This window comes from Toxorhynchites rutilus, chromosome 1 (assembly GCF_029784135.1).
Source record: "Toxorhynchites rutilus septentrionalis strain SRP chromosome 1, ASM2978413v1, whole genome shotgun sequence".
NCBI classification, from domain to species: Eukaryota; Metazoa; Arthropoda; class Insecta; order Diptera; family Culicidae; genus Toxorhynchites; species Toxorhynchites rutilus.
The window spans coordinates 150,206,182-150,224,780 of record NC_073744.1 but is presented as its reverse complement, the minus strand read 5'-3'; the positions used below and the strand labels follow the sequence as shown (position 1 = coordinate 150,224,780).

Sequence of the window (18,599 nt, the reverse complement as noted above, 5' to 3'; positions counted from 1 at the left end):
TTGGAATTGCTCATATTGGAGTTTTTCTTTGGAACGCCTAAAAAGGATTTCAACTTTTTCTCCACATTTCAGATTGGTTTGTACTGTGCAACATTTGTTCGAAGTATGCTTTTTTACAAATCCATTTTTGACTTTGATCTTTTTCTTTACTTGATTACTTTTGAACTAAAAACGTTTCCGTAATTTTCGAATCACTCTTCTCCGAGGGGCGCAAGACATGACTGATGTTTGAAAACGCTCAACAAGATCTGCAGAGAGAGAGAGTGTTCAAGTTTTGTGTTTACATCTTTCAGCAAGCATGCTCTGTTTGAGGGTTTAATTGCAGCATGTTTCACGTGCTGGTACACAGCATTCGACAGCACTCGAATCAAACGCCTATGATCAGGGTGGGAAATCTGTCATCAAATGAAATCGACAACACTATCATCAGTTTGCTTTGGAGCGTTGGGAAATTTGTTACTCTTATTTGGAAAAAATGCAGCTTTTCTTATTCCGATTGGCTTTAACAGCGGTTTGTTTAAAGTTGACCAATTCAATCGAGATGAAAGTGAAACAGAGCTTTAATGATTCGCACAATTTATTATCAGGTGAACATAGTGATCAAGTAGAGCTACTAGAGTACGCGTCCACTCAAGGTACAGCTACATCGTTATTTCAGAAAAGTTTTTCAATATTTACGTTATTACAAAACCAGTAGACCATTCACCAGCGGAAAAACTCGTCTTACGTGACTTGCCGAAGCCCAATCAACTGCAATATATCGACTACAAAGTAGAATACGGAATACGCTTCGATCCGAAAGTGATCGAAAACAAACGTCGGCGGCAATACAACATGCAAGAAAGCGACGACGACGATGAGGAAATGAAACCGTCTGCTTCACAATCCGTAATCATACCGGTTGATAATGGATCATTGATTTATGCAAACGATAGCGTTTCTCCCACGGCAGCTCCCGACAATGCGACGAGTCATATCATGAGACCACCCACTCGGGTGGAGAATGCATTTCAGCTTCTGAGCGAGCGATTGGGGAAACTGTTTTTGTACAGCTCCGTGCCAAATTCTACCGAATCCGGAGTGCTCGAGAATCTGAAATCTCCTCTGACCATCTTCAGTGTGTTTAATGTAATCAAGTTCGAAAACGCACCTTGTGCGGCCCGAAGGGACCAGCATACTTCGCTGCAAGGGATATGTTACCACGAAACCGAGTGCAGTCAGTTGGGTGGTGTTCCGGTAGACCTGTGCGCCATCGGTTTTGGTGTGTGCTGTGTCTGTAGGTGTCTAACTCTAAATTCTTTTTATTGTGAGCTACAATTTTGTCACCTTGCAGTTCAATTCGGATGTAACGATCGGACAACGCAGAACATAAGCTATTTTCAAAGTCCGAATTATCCAGCCCCGATCGAAGAGAGACTGTCTTGCACCTTCACAATCGGTCTGCGATGGAACACGCAGCAGGTTCTGGTGGAATTTGTGTTTTTCGAGATGGCTCCGCCTGTCGAAGGAAATTGTTACGAGGATCAATTAATCATATCAGTGCAAAACAGCCGTCGAAAATACCCGATTATATGTGGCATCAATAGTGGACAACATCGTGGGTTTCAGTACAATTATATTCTAAACAATTGAGGTACTGATTGTTTGGGCAGTTTATTTACAGATTGAGAGGGAATCTTCCCCCTTTGTGTATTTGACGGCTACATCGAATTCCGTTCATCCAAAAGCATTCAGTATAAAAATCACACAAGTAAAATGACTTAACTCAGAAAGGCAAACAAATTCAAATGGTCTTTTCACAGCTTGCGTTCCCACAGGCTCCTCAAGGATGTCTGCAGTTTTTTGTCACTATTACGGGATTTATCAAATCGTTCAATTACGACAATCATTCGACGGTGGTAACCAGAAGAAATCCCAGCTATTTGGTAAGTAATACACTACCATTCACATAAAACTTCAATATTTTAAATCACGCATTATACTAAACATTTTTCCCTAGCATTTAGAAATACCTTATAATAATACGTTCACACAATCGTAATTGTCCGGATCATCTTGTTTGATTCATTTATTAAAACTGATATTTTCCATAACACAGCAAAAACATTGTTTGCGAATGACCACAGCACTGATAAACATATTCCAATTAGAAACACAGTGCAAGGGATGCCAGAAGATAGTTTCAGATATCTTCACTCAGCATACAAAAAATACTGAACAATATTCAGTATACGAGTGATAATGAGAAAGAAGTTTCGATTGAAAGCTTTTTCCGAATTTTTTGGTTGATTTGAGGTAATCTATCGAAAAAAAACTTTCTTATTTTGAAATGATTTGAATACAACATTAAAACTAAGTCCAATGTTTTCTAAATTGAGGATCTCTTTAAATATGGCATCTCTGCCACAGTACCATCAAAACCTAAGATCAAAATAAAACATTAGCTGACGTCTGAGACGTTGTCGTTACCTTTTTGCGATGTTTCGCGTCGTTCGATGTTATTGACTCCGACAGATGTGTACATAAATCAGCCGGGTGCTATGATTGATGCTAGGATCGTGAGCAAAATCTCAAGCAGAACTGTCAGTGGGATACCCAATTCATAAGAAAACAAAGGGAAAATGTCAGTGGGATACCCGATATGTTGGCTCCTGTCAGTTCAATGGGGGTTCTCTAAAGACGTCACCCGGCTGACATAAATTAAAAAGTATAAAAACATAGGCCGAGGACATAGTAAACGCGGTGCGGTGCGATGCGATGCGGAGCAATGAATTGGAGCTCATCGCTTGCTATAAAATACTGATCGCTTCAGATCGCGCGTTTTTTGATGTTTCATCCCACTCCATTCTACATGTAAACAACCCAGCACAAGGATGCCAGATATGATAACATGTCTTAAGTTTGTAAACAGTTGAATTGTTAGGTCGTTTTTATCTGTGGACATGGAAAATGGAAAGCCCTTAACGTAACGTTTTCATTATATGAATTATGTAAATTAGAATAAAGTTATATAATTGATCGAACAAAACGAAAATAATAATTTTACAACACAACCTTGATTTTCGTTTCGTTCGTGAAGATATTTATGGAAATCGCCTGGCAACCACCACTTGCGTTCACTCGCGGCAAAACACTCCACACACAGTTTCGCCGCATTGAAATCGCGTTCGCATCGCGTTTACTATGTCAGGTCCGGGCGGTTTGCATTTGATTTCCACAGTCGTAGACAAAAGAGTTTTCCCGCTAACGATTGCGCGCCCGCGCGCATCGCATCGCATTCACTATGTCCTCGACCTTACGGAAAAATGGTTAAAAATTTTAAAAAAGATTTATTTGTGAAGCGTCTTCGAAAGATTTTTTTTTGTATAGGAATAAAAATCACCCGAGAGTAAACTGACCAAACGTACCGTTTTGTACGGAATAGAACCGTTTTTTCGACCATTTTTATTGTCTCGTCTTTTTATCAATTTGTACCTTATTTTGAGAATAAGGCCATGTTCTCACTGCAGCGGGGCGTGTTCACTCCTCGCCACGATATTTTAATTCACTCACATTGCATGTACTTCCCTATTACAAACCTCCTAATACAAGCATACTGGGGAAATCATCATTGCAGTAAGTCATGTGGAATATTGATGGCAAATTCTATAATGTTCATACTTCCCTGCATTAATTTTAAATCGATCGCTGTGCGGAAAACAATCACTATATTGACATAGGTCTATGTGCTTGATTTCTATCTCTCTTCTAACTCTACGAAAAATGTTACGATTTATTAGGAGTTTTCAAATCCATTTTACCCAAAATCGTTATTGCGATACATGTTATGTTGTATACCATTAGACAGGAAAGTATCCAGAATTGTTTTGCCTGGAACACGAACATTAAAAAAGTTAAGCAATTTGAAGATTAAAATGGGTATGTTTTTTCGATTGCACTAACCACTCGCTTTCCTCCTAGGCGTTACGAACAACCTTTTTGCCTAGAATTCGGCTCTAGCTCACAATGTGAGTTGATGCGTATCACAAGTTATTCTCCATTTTTCGGACAAACAAGCATTTCCAAGTCGGCAGAATCACTGAAGGAATGATCTTGGAAGATGGTTTTACTCTATTATCCCCAAAGTTCAATCAATTCGGGCTGGATTCACGTCTTTATCGTGTAGGTCTTGCTATTTACAATTTATGTAATTGTGGTCCAAGACAGTGATGCCTACCTTCCTGATTTTTCAGGATTTCCCAGACTTTTTAGCACGCTCCCTGATATCCTGACGAACACTCAATTTATCCTGATTTTTATTAAATGATCCTGATTTTGGTACTCAATTGTTTCGTGGCTTTCCAAAACAGTGCTAGAAAATTTCATGAAACCAGATTGTCTGACGAATTTATGAAATTACAACGAGATTAATAGCGAATTCGTTTTTAAAACTGAGTCAGTGCCAAACTGACTCTGTAATAAAAAAACGTTTTCAGTTTCACGAATGCGTTGGTTTGTTGGTGTACGTTATATAGTCTGATTTGTTTATATTTACGACGGCAAATGTACAGTGTCGACGTCTGGTGGTGATATTAGTGCTTGGGAGGTAAATTGTTCTCCATCAGATCAGAAGGGCCAAGTGCAGTGTAAACATATAAAAGTTTGAATGAAAATTTGTACTTCATATTGTTCGATTACCTAACACATGTAGTTCTGACACTCACTTAACCATTTGTCGATGCATTTCCTGTTTGTTCCACAAATAATTACTATTATAATATAAAATCATCATTAGACACAGTTTTCGTTCAATATGTTTCTGCGATATCGGAAAAATCCTCTTATTTAATCATATAAAATAAATATTCGATACGTTAAAGTAAATTTTCATTCATAATTTTGATTTTGAAATTTATTCCACCTGAATATCCATCATTATTTTCACCTCCCAATGAAAGCACACGTAGCTTAATGCCGTCTACTCGAATATACTCTTCAAAATCAGAATCCGAATTGGATTACGCTTCCAATAATACAAAAGCAAAAGCAGCAGGTTTTCCATTTTCATAGTCTTTATTTTTAGATTTTCCAAAATAATATTCGGAACTTGACAGTTCAGTATAGTTGTATTGGTGAACCCGAGTGCCAACCCGTGAAACATCTCAGTGCGAAACTAACAGTTTTCGGGGCGAACTATTGCGACACTGAGTGCGAAACTGAGTGAATAAAAAAACGTTTTGACAGCAGTTAGTGCGGCACTGGGGTTGAAACTGAACAAAAACGAATTCGCTATAAGAACAACATTGTATGGTATTCTTCGCGGCGTTCGGAGGCGTTAAAAACACGTTTTACATTAGAATGAACTTTATTGTACTTTACTCTGTAGAAGTCGAATCAAGAGTGTTCGAGAACACGCAACGGCGGTAGTCGACTCTGACAATCGCTTAATCAAACGGATGTACACAAACGTTAACTTGTCATAGTGACGGGTGACATTTAAAAATTCGAGGGGTACATTTTTACTAAATAGGACAATGTGCGCAAGGTTGCTACAATGGCTTCTTTGAGGATAATTTTATTTATTTAATTTTTTATTTATAAAATTGCTTCATTGAGGATAATGTGTATGTAGATTTATCCCCAGATTTATTAATGTAGGGATACATTTCAGAGTCTAAAATTATTCAAAAGAAAAATTTTTCAATACACAGTCAATTTGAAAAGATTTTAAATATAATTTGTTTGTCTGATTCAAGGTAGAATCAACTTTAATGATGGGACTATGGTAAATATATCTATAACCGTACTAAATATCATAGAAAATTAGGAAAAATTCAACAAGTCTTCCTCTGCTGATATGCTTCCTCGTTTGTTGAGTAAAGATTCATTCCAAAGCATGGATGATGAACTCAGTGAAAATTTGAATATTGATTTCTCTGCAATTGACTGTAGTGATGCTGTAGGTTTTTCGGAAAAAATATAAACGATCAAAAAGTCAGGTGAAACACTAACTTATGCACTTATTACACTAACTTATACCATGGTTATTAATTCTTTTACATCTCCGGTCTTCAACCGAAGGGAGATATACTTTGTTTCTGGTGGGATTTGGAATGGATTCTGTGTTCTGAGCTACTACTACAAATGCAATTACCATACACAATCACAGTCCAATGTCAAGATCCCGTCCGTGCCCTTAGGTTCACCCTATAAATTTTTTTTGTAGAACTTATATTTGAGCTTATCACGTGAAACTCAATGTTGTATTCTTTCTACATGTATCTAGAATAACCTCAACTACGCTATCTGTATCATGCGAGTATCAAACTTTTGTTCTGTGACTTTCACAAATTCGGACGAGCAGGGAGAAGAGAACTTATTCCAGCTGGTCAACACGGATGAAGGTAGGTCAAGTATGAACAATGTTCATGTAGTCCTAACGTCAGAATTTAATGTTTTTTTTCATACAGAAGGAGTAAACCTAGTTCGTGACAACACAGCGGGTGTGGAAATATACAACTGCCCAGACGACTACATAGCGATTAACTATCTCCGATTGTGCGGTAATCGTCTGAACGATGGGTCCGTTAACGAAGATTACACCCAAAACAGTTCGGTCAATGACGACAGTGGAGGCCCCATAATTGTTCCGGTTCGGTCCGACGAGCAAACGGTTGGACGGGGCTTCAAATTGATGTTTCGACAAGAGATTTGCACGAAGAGGTAATAAAAACCATTTTTAAGAGACAATGTGCTGTTTCTTTATAGTGGAAGATAGACCACGGATGCTCTATTTTAAAACTTTACTACCGTATTTCTCTTTACATAGCTCAACAGTTGCATATACTAGTAATAGTCGTCTCTCAATTCCAATATAATGCTCTTTGGTTAACAAAGGTTGAAGTAAATCTATTACGTTCAACGATAGGAGTGATTCTGTGAGTGCGCCACCGGAGAGAATCTGCAACCGCTCCCATGTGGTACGACGAATCCTATAAAGAAAAAAAACAGTGAAATTAATGGGTATAAATTAATATTGACCTATGGTAAATGATCTTGGTTTGTTCAATTTAGGGTGTTTTCACGCAACCAGTAAATGCAAATCGATTTTCCTTTATAAAAATCACGTATAGTCAAGACGAGTTCGGGTTTGTTGAAGAGCTCAAAGGCTCTAGTTTCTAATACTACCATGTGGCGTTGAAATTATTCTGATATTTATATATTTTTAACGATTTTCCTCAAAGAGAAATTATGATCATGGTTTGTCCACCTCTGATCATAGTTTGTCCGAAAAATGATCATGGTTTGTCCAGTGTTAGAAATAATTATTTTTGAATGAAAAAAATCGAATTTGAAAGTAGATTTTGCATTTCTCATTGCATGAGTGTACTGTCATCATATTGATTAGATCATAATTTTGGCTTTCTTCAGAATATTGCCTTCTCTTGGGCTTTTTAAAAGTGTTCACCTCAACACACTCAACACAGAGTAACTTTATTTCTGCTAAGCGCGAAGGACATGGTTTAGTAAATATAAATCTGATACAAATGGTGTTCAAGCATAATGTTTGCAATATTTGTAAGTGTTATAATCCAGAAAAGGTCTGAATACGTCCCAAATAATCATCTGGTGTTTGATTAAAAGTTAGCTCAATTGAGGGGTGCATTGACACCAATAGAAGATGGATTTTATAATCCTTTAACACATGTGAATCCGTAAAAATATACTTTAAAACTACTGTAAATAATGAAAAGACAATTTTATTTATATGTTTTGAAACATTCGAATACCTGATTTGACACAGGTGCGCTGAATTAGAGCATTCAAAAAAGTGGGCAAACCATGATCATACTTTTGACTGGACGAACCAAAATCATTTACCTCAACTTACATGCAGCATTGATACAGTGGAGCCAGTATATCAAAATGATCCGTGTATGGATTCCCGAATCCTTTCCCATTATCCATCAGCAGCACACGATCGTCCCGTGTCTCGTAGTGGTGACGATCGCCGTTTTGTATAAGAAAATCGAAAACAGCTACGTCGATTAGATCTAATATTCTAACTAATGGCAGTTGTTCTTTCACTTTAACGCAATACGAATCGTTCTTCTCCCACTCGGCAGCCGCTCCGGTCTGGTAGGTTCTCTGCCAAGGTGAGCGATATTTCGCAAATTTCCCCGGTATTAGCAGAAGCAGGGCACCCTCTACCATACCAGTTTCCGGATGGTCACAAATTGTTTCACTTTCCTTACAATAATGGCATTTTCCATACACACATTGGCGAGTGTCATTCTCTGAATATGTTTTGAACATTTAGTCGAGAATTAAATAATTGCAGCTAACTTCATACTTATCATAGTTGATTGTAACTCATCATCCGCCAGACGGTACACTTCCACCAGTGAAATACGACGACCAACAACAATCGGTGTCCACCGAAGATTGAGGACAGCCGCCAAATGGAAAGCCACTATTTCTGAGTTATGTCTATCTTTTCCGGAATAAACCTGTCCATCGATGGTTGTGTTCCGTTCGTACCAGCTAGGTTTGAAAATAGCAAGCTGACCTCCAGCCAGCTCAAAAATGAGTTTCAACTGCGTTCCACGGGGAGTGTTCCTGGTTTTGAGAACATCCGCTTCCTGCAGAGCCTTGATTGTCTTACCAATTCTTTCATCTTTCTGGGGAAAAATCTCATTTCTACTGGGCCACTGAAATATATGCAGAATGTCAATTGAAATTTTAAGTCCCATTACTGCACTTCAACACTCTACAAACCGAATTGGCAATCCTCCACACTGACGATATGTTATAGTTCCGTGCCTCGAACGACCGGCGCAAACCACGCTTCACGGGGACATAGCGTGGATTCTTGTTCTTAAACACTGGTTTTAGTTTAGCCACTTTCGCCTCAACAGCGGCATGAATCGAAACAGCTCGAGCTGTCTTCGGATGCTTATTCTCGACTAGTTGCAACAGTCCATGCTGTGGGTCTTTTTCGTAATACGCAAGCGGTGCTGCTAGTGAACTCGCCGTCACACTTTGGATGGGCTCGCGATCGAGATCATGCCGGGGTCGTTCGTGAGCGGCGAGCCAATTTACGAGATAGAAGTTAAGGCTAAAGATGAGCACTAGCAGGAAGAGCAGCAGCGACAGTACACCCAGATAGAGCTGTCTGCGTTTGGCCATCGGGGACAGCACACTTCATCGAGCTGGTGCGCCGCGGAGGCATGAACGCGTGATATTCATCAAACACTAAGCAGCAGGTTCGGTCCGAAATTTCGACCGCACTGCTGTCTCGTGCTGCGACTGAAATGGACGAATCAAAACAATGTTCACACGTTTATTCGAAATTAAAGATAATCGGTGAAAAATATTCTATGTAATAAATGTATTTTTTGTTAGTCTTGTTTTTTTAGATTTTCAATATCCTGGGCTGGTTTGTGCTCCGAATTCTATTTCCTGGTCGTTTGGTGAAGATATTCACTTGTCATGGCCCCAGGCTAATGGTGGGAAATTCGCATCGTTCGCAGATGTCGACTGTTCCAGTGTCCTTATCGTCAACAATCTTCTTCTTCTTTTCCTTTGTTTACGGAGGCTTTAATCATTGAAAAAAGAACAAGGATCTTCGATTTGGATTATAACTTTTATAGAACAAGTTGACATCTTTTGAAAAACAGAGTAGTGCTGTTGAAGGATGGCAGTACAGTTCTTGAAGGGTCTTCGCCAAGGACGTCACAAATGCACCCGCTGATCCCATAAAGATTCCGGATGTCGGATGTCTCGTATTTCGGGCAAGCACATACAATGTGTTCGACCGAACTGAGGACCTCGCACTTAGAGCAAAGGGGATGAAAGGGCCCTCAGTTGAAGTTGTGTGATATCACTGCAACATATTCTTAGTATGGACAGGATTTACTGTTTCCTTATCACTTTAAGGTCTTCGAGTTTTGTTAATGATGCTTTGAATTTCCGGAAAACAGCTTTGTTCCAGCAGACTACTTTTCCGCTCAAAAAGTTCGGGTGATGTTGTAATTTCAGATCGTCCATCGGCATTTCATGCGTTAAAAGAAGTCCAAAACGACCGATTCCGGATAAACGGTCAGTCGCTTATGACGCAATGCCCGGGGCCACATGAGGACTGTATCCGGTAGCAATTAGCTTGCTTGTATGTTTGGGTGCCTAAGTCCAGCCGTGGCTATGGCATCGATAGCGCTAGCTGATTCACCAATCATCAGGATCGGTTTGATCATCTAAATAGTGGCAGCTACAAAGATTCCAGTAGCTTTGGTCTGGCAGATACTGGCGAGTTTCTTGCTAGAAATTAGATAGTCATTGTGAGCACTTCTCCGAAACCAACTCATTGGCTCCCATCAGAACCGTGTACAAAACTCGTAGTTGCCGTATTTCCCTGGAACAAAAACAGCAAAAGTTTGGTCCAGTTTAGAGGTGTGCAAATCAGCTCATCATGATGAACAGCTCTGATCATATCAGCTCATCTAAATGAGCTGTTCTTTATGAACAGCTCTTCAGCTCAGTTGTCAGTGCCGACTTTCAATTTGGGTCCCAAACTCGATAGCCACGAAGCCAGTTTGAAAATGTTAAAATTCAAATGAAATTTTTCACACCATATTATTAATTACTTGAAACACGTATTCCAGACTATTATTTACAACAGACTCGGCGAGTACAACATTTCCGACATTTTTACTGAGGCTTTACATTACAATAGAAAGTTTTCTTCAAAAAAAAAAAAAATCTTATGAGATTTTTGCACCGCCTGCAAACAAAGTGTTTTTCATTGAAATAGAATACTCATTTGATACACAGAAGTTAATTTTCATTAATAATTTGAATTTTAAAAACGTGTTCATTCTGCCTGAGAGCCAATTATTATTTTTGGCGCCCCCTAAACTGGTAAACAAAGCTCAATGCCGTCAACGCGAATATAACAGTTGAAAAGGCGAGGGACAAATGAAACTAAACTGATGTCTTAACACGAAGAGCGAGAGACGGTCAGTTCATTTGAATCTTACAGCTCACATACTCTCTTCAATTCTACAGCTCTTTTCTCTCCTTCATCATCATCAAAGTGAGCTGAAGAGCTGTTTGATTTTTTTTTGCGAGCTGTTCCACGTCAACTCACTTCAAAGAGTTGATTCTTCGGAACAGCTCATGAGCGGATGGCACATCTCTAGTCCAGTTCGAGTTGTTGATGATGGCTCGCGTCATTGCGTAGTACTTAGTTGCAATTCCTATGCCAAATAAAACGCCTTGAATATGTTCTGAGTGGCAAGGTCTAGAATACGCTTGACCAGTGCAAGTCCGAGGAAATTTCTTTTGACGAAAACCCCCTCGACCAGAACGGGAATCGAACCCCCGACATGATAATGTATGACGCTAGCCACTCGGCCACAGGAGCACGAGGAACGGGTGATGCGGTTGTCGGTTTGTCTTCCGAATTGCAACCTTGGTGTAAATCTTTGGACCTTTTTACCACATAAATAATCGAAATAAGCCAGGATACAATTGTTTTCTGTTAAAAAACAAACAGTTGAATGATTTCATGAGAATTTTGGCTCAAATTATCATGCAACCGTGAGTACTTTCAGCATTGTTTTGTTCCTTCCATATGCATCCCATATTGAATGGAAATAATTACGACACGATATTTTGCTTGCTAATACAGATATACTTCGCTTACTGCTGCACCTCGATATGTACCTCATTGTGAATAACCCTTACAATTTCCAGCAAGTCACTCATACATCGGAAGATGAACACTTCTACAGGGAAAATTTGCTTCTAACAACTACTTTTTCATGTGTTCTTTGAAAAAATACAACTAACCCTAATTTTGTTCAAACTCAAGATAGCGATGTAGTGTATTCGTGAAAGTTTTAGATCTTAATAAAATATGAGCTTTTGTCGAAGACGTTAACTTTATAGTTTTATACGAGGGTCGTTCAAAAAATAAGTTTCAGTGCCTCAGAAATCGCGGAAAAATAAAGTTATGACAAAAAACAAGATGATTTTCGTAATCTACGTTTTATTTTCTAATTTTCTACATAATCGCCGTATAGTTGAAGGCATTTTTCATAGCGTGACACGAGTTTTTCTATTCCGAGCGCGAAGTGCGTAGCGTCCAACTTTTTGAAGTACGATGTAACTGCGTCACGAGTTTCTTCAGTGTTATCAAATCGTTGACCGCCGAACGCCTGTTTCATCACCGGGAATAAGTGATAGTCGCTAGGGGCGAGGTCTGGGGAGTAAGAAGGATGCTTGAACACAGGCCATTTGAATTTTTTCAATTGCCTTTGAGTTACGCGAGCAGAATGGGGCCGCGCATTATCGTGGATGAGGAAAACTCCTTTCGTCAATAAACCTGGCCTTTAGTTCTTAATCGGTCCAAAACTTCACAATAGTACGCTACGCACTTCGCGCTCGGAATAGAAAAACTCGTGCCACGCTATGAAAAATGCCTCGAACGTTACGGCGATTATGTAGAAAAATATAAAATAAAACGTAGATTACAAGGTGATTTTCTTAATTTTTTGTCCTAACTTTATTTTTTTGAAAAACGAAAATCACCGAAAATTGCATTACTCGTCGAGATTTACAGTTATCTTTTGGCACATGGTTGTTTTTTTCTGTCTGAAAAATTGATTTTTGAAAAAAACTTTTTTTTTTCAGATAACTGTAAATCTCAACGTGTCATGCAAATTTAAGACATTTGTCATCAATTTTTTTTTTGAAAAACCCCGATTTCCGCAGATTTTTCGGTTTTCAAAAAACTCAAATGTTGACGTCTGCGACACTAGTAAATGTAGTCCGAATGAGATAATATGTTGCATAGGGTATATTATTGTGCAAATCAACTTTTTGTAGCAAGTTCCGAATGAAAAATCGAGATAACTATTAGTAACTATTTTTTATTGGCACCCTTAACCATACTTTTCGTTTCGCATGCCGAAAAAAAAGTCCCAGAGTGCCGATTTATGACAAAAAAATTTTTTTTTCGAGATGACACTAGAACTCGACGTTTCATGCAATTTTAAGACATTTGGCATAAAAAAAAAATTTTTTCGAAAACCTCGATTTCCTTCACCTTCATTTCCTTGGGTGATTTTTCGATGTTCAAAAAACTCAAACTTTGACCGCTTTGCGCCACTCTCTCTTAAGTCCGATTGAGCTGAAATTTGGCATAGGGTGTTTTTTCGAGGTGACGAAGATTTTGTATAGGGTAACTTTTTGAATTTTTTTCCCCATACATTCATTGGCACCCTATTATACACAAAAGAAAGCATTGCATTTTTTTCGAGCACAATCTTCAACTAAATAAAGCTAACGAAGCAAGTTTCTTCGACTCGAACTACATAATAGGACCCAATGCCTCTTCCAATTATCTCTTGTACCGATCGTTAACTTGTCTAAGAAGTAATTCCATTTTTATAATGATGTGTATTTTTTTTTCCAGCGTAAAAATCAATTTGGTCAGAATGAGAGGAAAAAGTGATGGCTATCGCTGGGTAAAACCTGAGACCGGAAAACTATCAATAACGGATTTTTAAGTATATTTAAAAACCTACCGGGAATTTATTGATAGCCTCAATACTATTGTTCAGAAATAATTTCGACCAGCTTTTTGTTCTCACACTGGCAGACGTTTGTAGCAGTCATTCACCGCTCATTCAAACATTACAGGAGAGTTCGGATAAGAATCATCACATGTTCACTATTTGTAATTAGTACAAAACAGAACTTCCATTTACTTCACAACAAACGCATTACCAACTCGATACGCCAGCGAGCGACGTATTCGCTTGCCCCTGAGGTTCATCCCGTGTGGAAGCAGCGACGGCTGCCGCACATAAATCCCCCGCTTCTCGGGAGTCCATGCGCGAAAAGTGGCCTCCATACCGGTGGGTAAGGCAATGGCAATCCATCCGGCAGATGAAAGAACAATATCCGCCACAGAAATGTGCTTATCTGTACCGGTTAGCAGAATATCCGGCGGGCACTCGAGACGAGGCCACTTGGCCAGACGCTCCGGATCGGAACGGGGTACCAGGAGGTAAGGCGACCCTAGCAGATGTTCGTAGATTTGATCGGCGCACGATGTGTCACAGATTAGTGTGGGAAGGGTTGGTGATGAGTACAGAAGAACCCGAGTCGAGAAAGGTCCCTCGATGTAGTCCAAGCGACCAAGACCCGCGAGGAATAAAGACATTCCAACTTTTAGCAAGTATGCTCGCGGTCGTATCATCTGCTTTGGTAGTGTCAGAAGAAGTTCATCGGTTGTAAGCAGATTCGTTATTTGGTCAGGTTGAACAACTCCAGGGGTATCATAACACCACTTGCTGTTGATGTAGGTTTCACTTTTCTCATTTAATGTGAGTAAGGGTGCCTGTGCCGATCCTCTCTGACTAACGGAAAAACCATCACTCGTTTCTTCAGCCTCCTTGACGAAAGTTCGTCCGATGTGGCCTATCAATGTGGCATGCTCGATAGATTTGGTACGTTTCGCCTGTTGCTTCCGCAGTTGTTCCTCTTCCCTAAGCTTAACTCGCTCTGACTGAAGTCGTTTCGTTCGCATATACAGTCTGTAGTCTGATGGTCTCAAAATTGGAAACTTTAGCATTCTCAGTGTTGTTCCAGGCCAAGGACAAGCCGTTGCTCGTTGAACCAGATCGGAAGCTTGCACCTTGCAGAAATCTGATCGTAACAAGGCGTTGAATAGCGAACTCTTGCCTACGTTCGTACAGCCGACCAAATAGACGTCTCCACGGGGTCCCCACACGTTGTGCATCTTTGTGATGAGCTCCTCAACGCCAAAACCAGTTGTAGCCGATATCAGAGCCACATGTTTGATATTGTTCCTATCGAAGCCAGCTTCGAGAAGAGTTTTAGTTAGATTATCTCGTATATTATTTAAATAGCCTGGACAGTCTTTGGGGAGAAGATCTACTTTGTTACCAACAACAACTATTGACCGTTTGGAACCGAGAATCTCCGATAAACCCGGCCATATAGAACAGGGAAAGTCCAGCAAGTCGACCTAAATTATCGTAATACTGTAACGACTGTGACCGTATAACTATAATATTAAAACTCACCATCAAGACCACAAGTGCCTTTTTATCTTTAATGGAGGAAATCATGTCCACGTAATCTTTCGGCGAAACGGTAACATTTATAGCAGTATTGTACGTTTTTAGAAAATGACACCTCTGACATACGGTTGTCATTAGCTGCTGCTTTGATTTGCCCTTGAACAGCTGACTAGGTAAGTATCCGGGAATGCTAGGTTCTGCACAATGCAGCAAGGCCCCACAGCCTCCGCATGGAATAATCGACGTTGGTTCCTGAGGATCCGGTGTTCCGTAGAAAGATGTTCTATCATCCTGCTCATCTTCCTCGTAGTATTCATAATCCGACATCCACTCTCCAGTAACCGGAGCCTCTGTCTCCCTGGGTTGGTTTCCTTCCACAGTAATCTTCCCCACAGTGCGTTCCATTTTCTCATAGGGGATATAATCAATCGCTTTCTCGAAATCATCATTCTCCTCCGGGGGATCCTCGTCTAATTTTTCCCCGTACAAATGTTGCAAGGCCACAGGAAAAGGTTGAATTTGTGCTGTGTCATAAAACTGGTGCCGCTCAGCTTTCAGCACTCGCTGCTCTAGAATTTTATTCCTGACGTAACCCAACTTAGGTGTGCTACTACTCTCCACGACCGAGCTGTAGTAAATTTTCTCTTTCAGCTGGTCGAAAACATCATCATACGCTATTTTTCCAGTTGAGCAGCAGCGTGTGGGCTGACTGGACCGGAAGTGAATGAGGCGGGAATAAGGGATTGTGGAAGCGATATTCTTTAGAGTGTGCTGCAACATTGTTGTACGGCTAAAAAATGACGGACGTGTAAATTCGAAACTACTTGTGAGAATTGAATAACAAATTAACAATCGTTTAGTTCAAAACTAGCCACAAGCCGGGCAAAAACAAATACATTTTTGTTTTTTGATAAGTACGTCGTGTTTTGACAACTCGGTTCATTCCCTATCTGTTATATCGGAGACGGATTCTGATAAAGTTTTTTTGTTTAGAAAATAATTTCAGGTTGGTATACAACAGATATAATACATTTTATTCAGATTCTGATACATTCTTTTTTATATTCTTGACATAAATGTTTTAAGGGATTTATATACGATTTACGCTTCTGTATTCTTTTTAGTTAGTTTGAATTATGGGAGTTATGTAGTCACAGATTGTAAAAAGGGATGACACTCACTCTGATAGCTATGATGAACGAAAACGAACAGACGAATGAGCAAAAAGGATTAAAAGCAATGTCTTCTAAACTAAATTCTACAATCTGACATAGACGGTGCGATCACATGATGATTATATTTGAACCAATCGTCTATAGGCCCATTTATACATTGCTAGTAGCTGACTTGAGAGTAAGCAGCTACTGGGCCGGTGAACTCGCTTGACAATTGGTTGAATCGCCTAGTCCGTTCACACAGTGTGAGCTGCTGACGAGAAACTAGATACTACAGCATTGGCTTACCAGGGATGCCAGATGATTTTCAAATGCCCATAAATTAGTCAGAAATCAGACGGTCCGAATTTGACAAATGATTGATCCGAAAGCGACTTCTCTATTGGCAGTTTTCGTCTCAGGTTTTCGGTTGAATTTATCATTACACGATTTTATCGCGAAATACACGCTGACCGTGTATAAAAATACTTTGAGCTGAATTTCCTGGAACTAAAGGTACTATCCGAAAAAGCAGAAATGCAAAAGGATTTGGGCCAGAAATTGGATGCAAGAAAAAGTAACAACAAATACAATATTGAAGTAACTCCACGATGATGGTCCTCCAGAGTCTAGAGCAGTGTTGAGAAAAACACCTGAATAAGTGAAAACACTGTTGGATTTCTTTGGTATAAAAATACAACGCCAAGATACACTCATGATGGATGCTATACCTGCAAGAGTGAAATTAATTCTTCTGCAATATTGTTTAGATTGTTGTCGATATCTTTTAGAATCTCGAAAGCATCCATAGCTAAGATAATTCCGGAAGTATGTGATGCTATAAATGGCAGTCTAAAAGATTTTTTAAAATTTTATTTATTTCGCCTTGCAAGCAGCTTCGTGTACCAATTTGTGAAATGAAAATGATAGTAGATTTGCAGGTGGAATAAATACGCGTTCAAAATTAGAGTAATGAATGAAAATGTACTATTTTAAATCGAATATGTATTCTGTTTCTTAGAACAATACTTTTTTTTGCATGTTGTGAGTGAATTTTGATGAAAATTGTGCCTGATAATGATTCTATATTAGATATTCTCAAGAAATCTATCTCAAAAAGAAAGCGTGCAAAACAAAATGACAACGATTTCGTTCAGAAACTATGAGGGTTTTATTTGTTTTTCCACTAATTTTCAAGTCTAGAAATATCTTCGCATATTTTCAAATATCCTCAAAATAGAGACATTTCCTTACATTTGGCATCCCTGATTCGAACGCTAATTTTTTTTTGCGTTTTGAGGGATGCGAGTGCGAGTAAATTCAAAAAAATTTGAAGTAGCTCGCACGCCGGATCACACATGACACTAACCAGCATGATGTGTTAACACGGTGGGAGTAGCTGCACTGCAGTAACTGACTAGACCGACTCGTATGCTTACTCGCACCGTCTAAACCCGGCTTAAGTGCGATTCACATACAACATACACGTCACGTTCACGTTCCGTCACGTCACGTTGCGTCAATTATTCTTCCATTCCTATTCTTATTGAATTCCTATCCATTCCTATTGAAGCATTCACATACACCAGCAACGGCAAGTCGAAGTTCCCGTTGCCGGTGTATGTGAATGTTTGCATAAGAACTGCTTGGAAGAATAATTGACGGAAGGTGAACGTGACGTGGATGTTGTATGTGAATCGCACTTTATGGTTCTTCAACGTGACGCTGGAAGATTTTAAGGGCAATTCACATACAACATCAACGTCGCATTCACTTCACGTCACGTAACGCCAATTATTCTCCCATGCAATTCTAGTGGAAGACGAACAACAAATTCTATCATGGGTACGGTCCGTATCTCTGAAGATGCGTTTCTGGCAGCGATGCTTCTATTTGTTGATTAAGCATGACACATTTAGAATCCGGAATCACTGTTCATTTTATAGCAGCGGTCATAGTAGGTGTTTCAAAAATCTTTCAACAACAAATTGTTTGTGAAAACCTCCCAGCAAACATTAAATCGTATAATTTTGCACGTGCCAAGTCTTACAAGAAATCCGAATAAATCCTAATCGCATATAATATCAATCAAAGTCTGTATCGTGTATATTTGAAATCGCATAAAATGTAAAAACTCGATTTTATATACCATTATCAAATTAAGTCGCAATTCGGTATAATAAACATCAATTTTATGATGTACATTGTCGTAAAATATATTTAATCCGCATCATATGCGTATATTACGCTGATGCAGTTTGTGTGTCGTATAAGCGTATAATTTAAATCGATTCAGTACTGTAGAAAATCGTGTTGCGTGCTGAAGAAAATCATGAAACAGTAAATCATATTA

General features: G+C 39.3%; 4 protein-coding genes across 6 annotated transcripts in view; 1 reads left to right on the top strand and 3 right to left on the bottom strand.

Annotated features, from left to right (window-relative positions):
• The window catches only part of LOC129763319 (BLOC-1-related complex subunit 5), a 44,140-nt gene extending 41,989 nt beyond the window's left edge, over positions 1–2,151 (bottom strand). Inside the window, exons 1-2 of one of the 2 annotated variants that reach the window (XM_055762261.1) lie at positions 1,564–1,972; positions 1,151–1,498 (exon numbers count right to left, since the gene is read on the bottom strand). The gene's annotated coding sequence lies outside the window, so the exon portion shown is untranslated. Of the gene's footprint in view, positions 1–1,150; positions 1,499–1,563; positions 1,973–2,012 lie in introns of those variants that run through there. The other variant, XM_055762260.1, reaches the window with a different exon arrangement.
• Positions 447–13,683, top strand: LOC129763317 (uncharacterized). Its single transcript, XM_055762257.1, has 9 exons — positions 447–522; positions 588–635; positions 698–1,276; positions 1,334–1,597; positions 1,653–1,750; positions 1,803–1,925; positions 6,266–6,383; positions 6,450–6,702; positions 13,457–13,683. Exons 3-9 carry the CDS (start codon positions 835–837, stop codon positions 13,548–13,550), a joined length of 1,392 nt encoding a protein of 463 aa, XP_055618232.1. The 5' UTR covers positions 447–522; positions 588–635; positions 698–834; the 3' UTR covers positions 13,551–13,683.
• On the bottom strand, positions 6,755–9,292 carry LOC129763318 (glycosaminoglycan xylosylkinase homolog). Of its 2 annotated transcripts, none has more exons than XM_055762258.1 (4): positions 8,758–9,292; positions 8,333–8,690; positions 7,871–8,276; positions 6,755–6,971 (listed from the first exon to the last, which is right to left on the bottom strand). In XM_055762258.1, the coding sequence occupies exons 1-4, from the start codon at positions 9,166–9,168 to the stop codon at positions 6,770–6,772; spliced, it is 1,377 nt and encodes a 458-aa protein (XP_055618233.1). In that variant the 5' UTR covers positions 9,169–9,292; the 3' UTR covers positions 6,755–6,769. The 2 variants fall into 2 exon arrangements, with proteins under 2 accessions (XP_055618233.1, XP_055618234.1); XM_055762259.1 differs by having other exon boundaries at positions 6,834–6,971; positions 7,861–8,276.
• Positions 13,684–13,717: 34 nt separating the features above from the next.
• LOC129763314 (nitric oxide-associated protein 1) lies at positions 13,718–16,025 on the bottom strand. Its single transcript, XM_055762250.1, has 2 exons — positions 15,096–16,025; positions 13,718–15,037 (listed from the first exon to the last, which is right to left on the bottom strand). Exons 1-2 carry the CDS (start codon positions 15,870–15,872, stop codon positions 13,748–13,750), a joined length of 2,067 nt encoding a protein of 688 aa, XP_055618225.1. The 5' UTR covers positions 15,873–16,025; the 3' UTR covers positions 13,718–13,747.
• Positions 16,026–18,599: the final 2,574 nt, after the last annotated feature.

Coding starts and splice junctions, on each gene's coding strand:
- LOC129763317 (XM_055762257.1), top strand. CDS start 835: ATGCAAGAAAGCGACGACGACGATGAGGAAATGAAACCGTCTGCTTCA. Junction 1,751..1,802: donor TCAGTATAAAAATCACACAA/GTAAAATGACTT, acceptor GTCTTTTCACAG/CTTGCGTTCCCACAGGCTCC. Junction 6,703..13,456: donor CAAGAGATTTGCACGAAGAG/GTAATAAAAACC, acceptor TTTTTTTTCCAG/CGTAAAAATCAATTTGGTCA.
- LOC129763318 (XM_055762258.1), bottom strand. CDS start 9,168: ATGGCCAAACGCAGACAGCTCTATCTGGGTGTACTGTCGCTGCTGCTC. Junction 8,277..8,332: donor GTTACAATCAACTATGATAA/GTATGAAGTTAG, acceptor AAACATATTCAG/AGAATGACACTCGCCAATGT. Junction 6,972..7,870: donor CCACTGTATCAATGCTGCAT/GTAAGTTGAGGT, acceptor TTTTCTTTATAG/GATTCGTCGTACCACATGGG.
- LOC129763314 (XM_055762250.1), bottom strand. CDS start 15,872: ATGTTGCAGCACACTCTAAAGAATATCGCTTCCACAATCCCTTATTCC. Junction 15,038..15,095: donor AGGCACTTGTGGTCTTGATG/GTGAGTTTTAAT, acceptor ACGATAATTTAG/GTCGACTTGCTGGACTTTCC.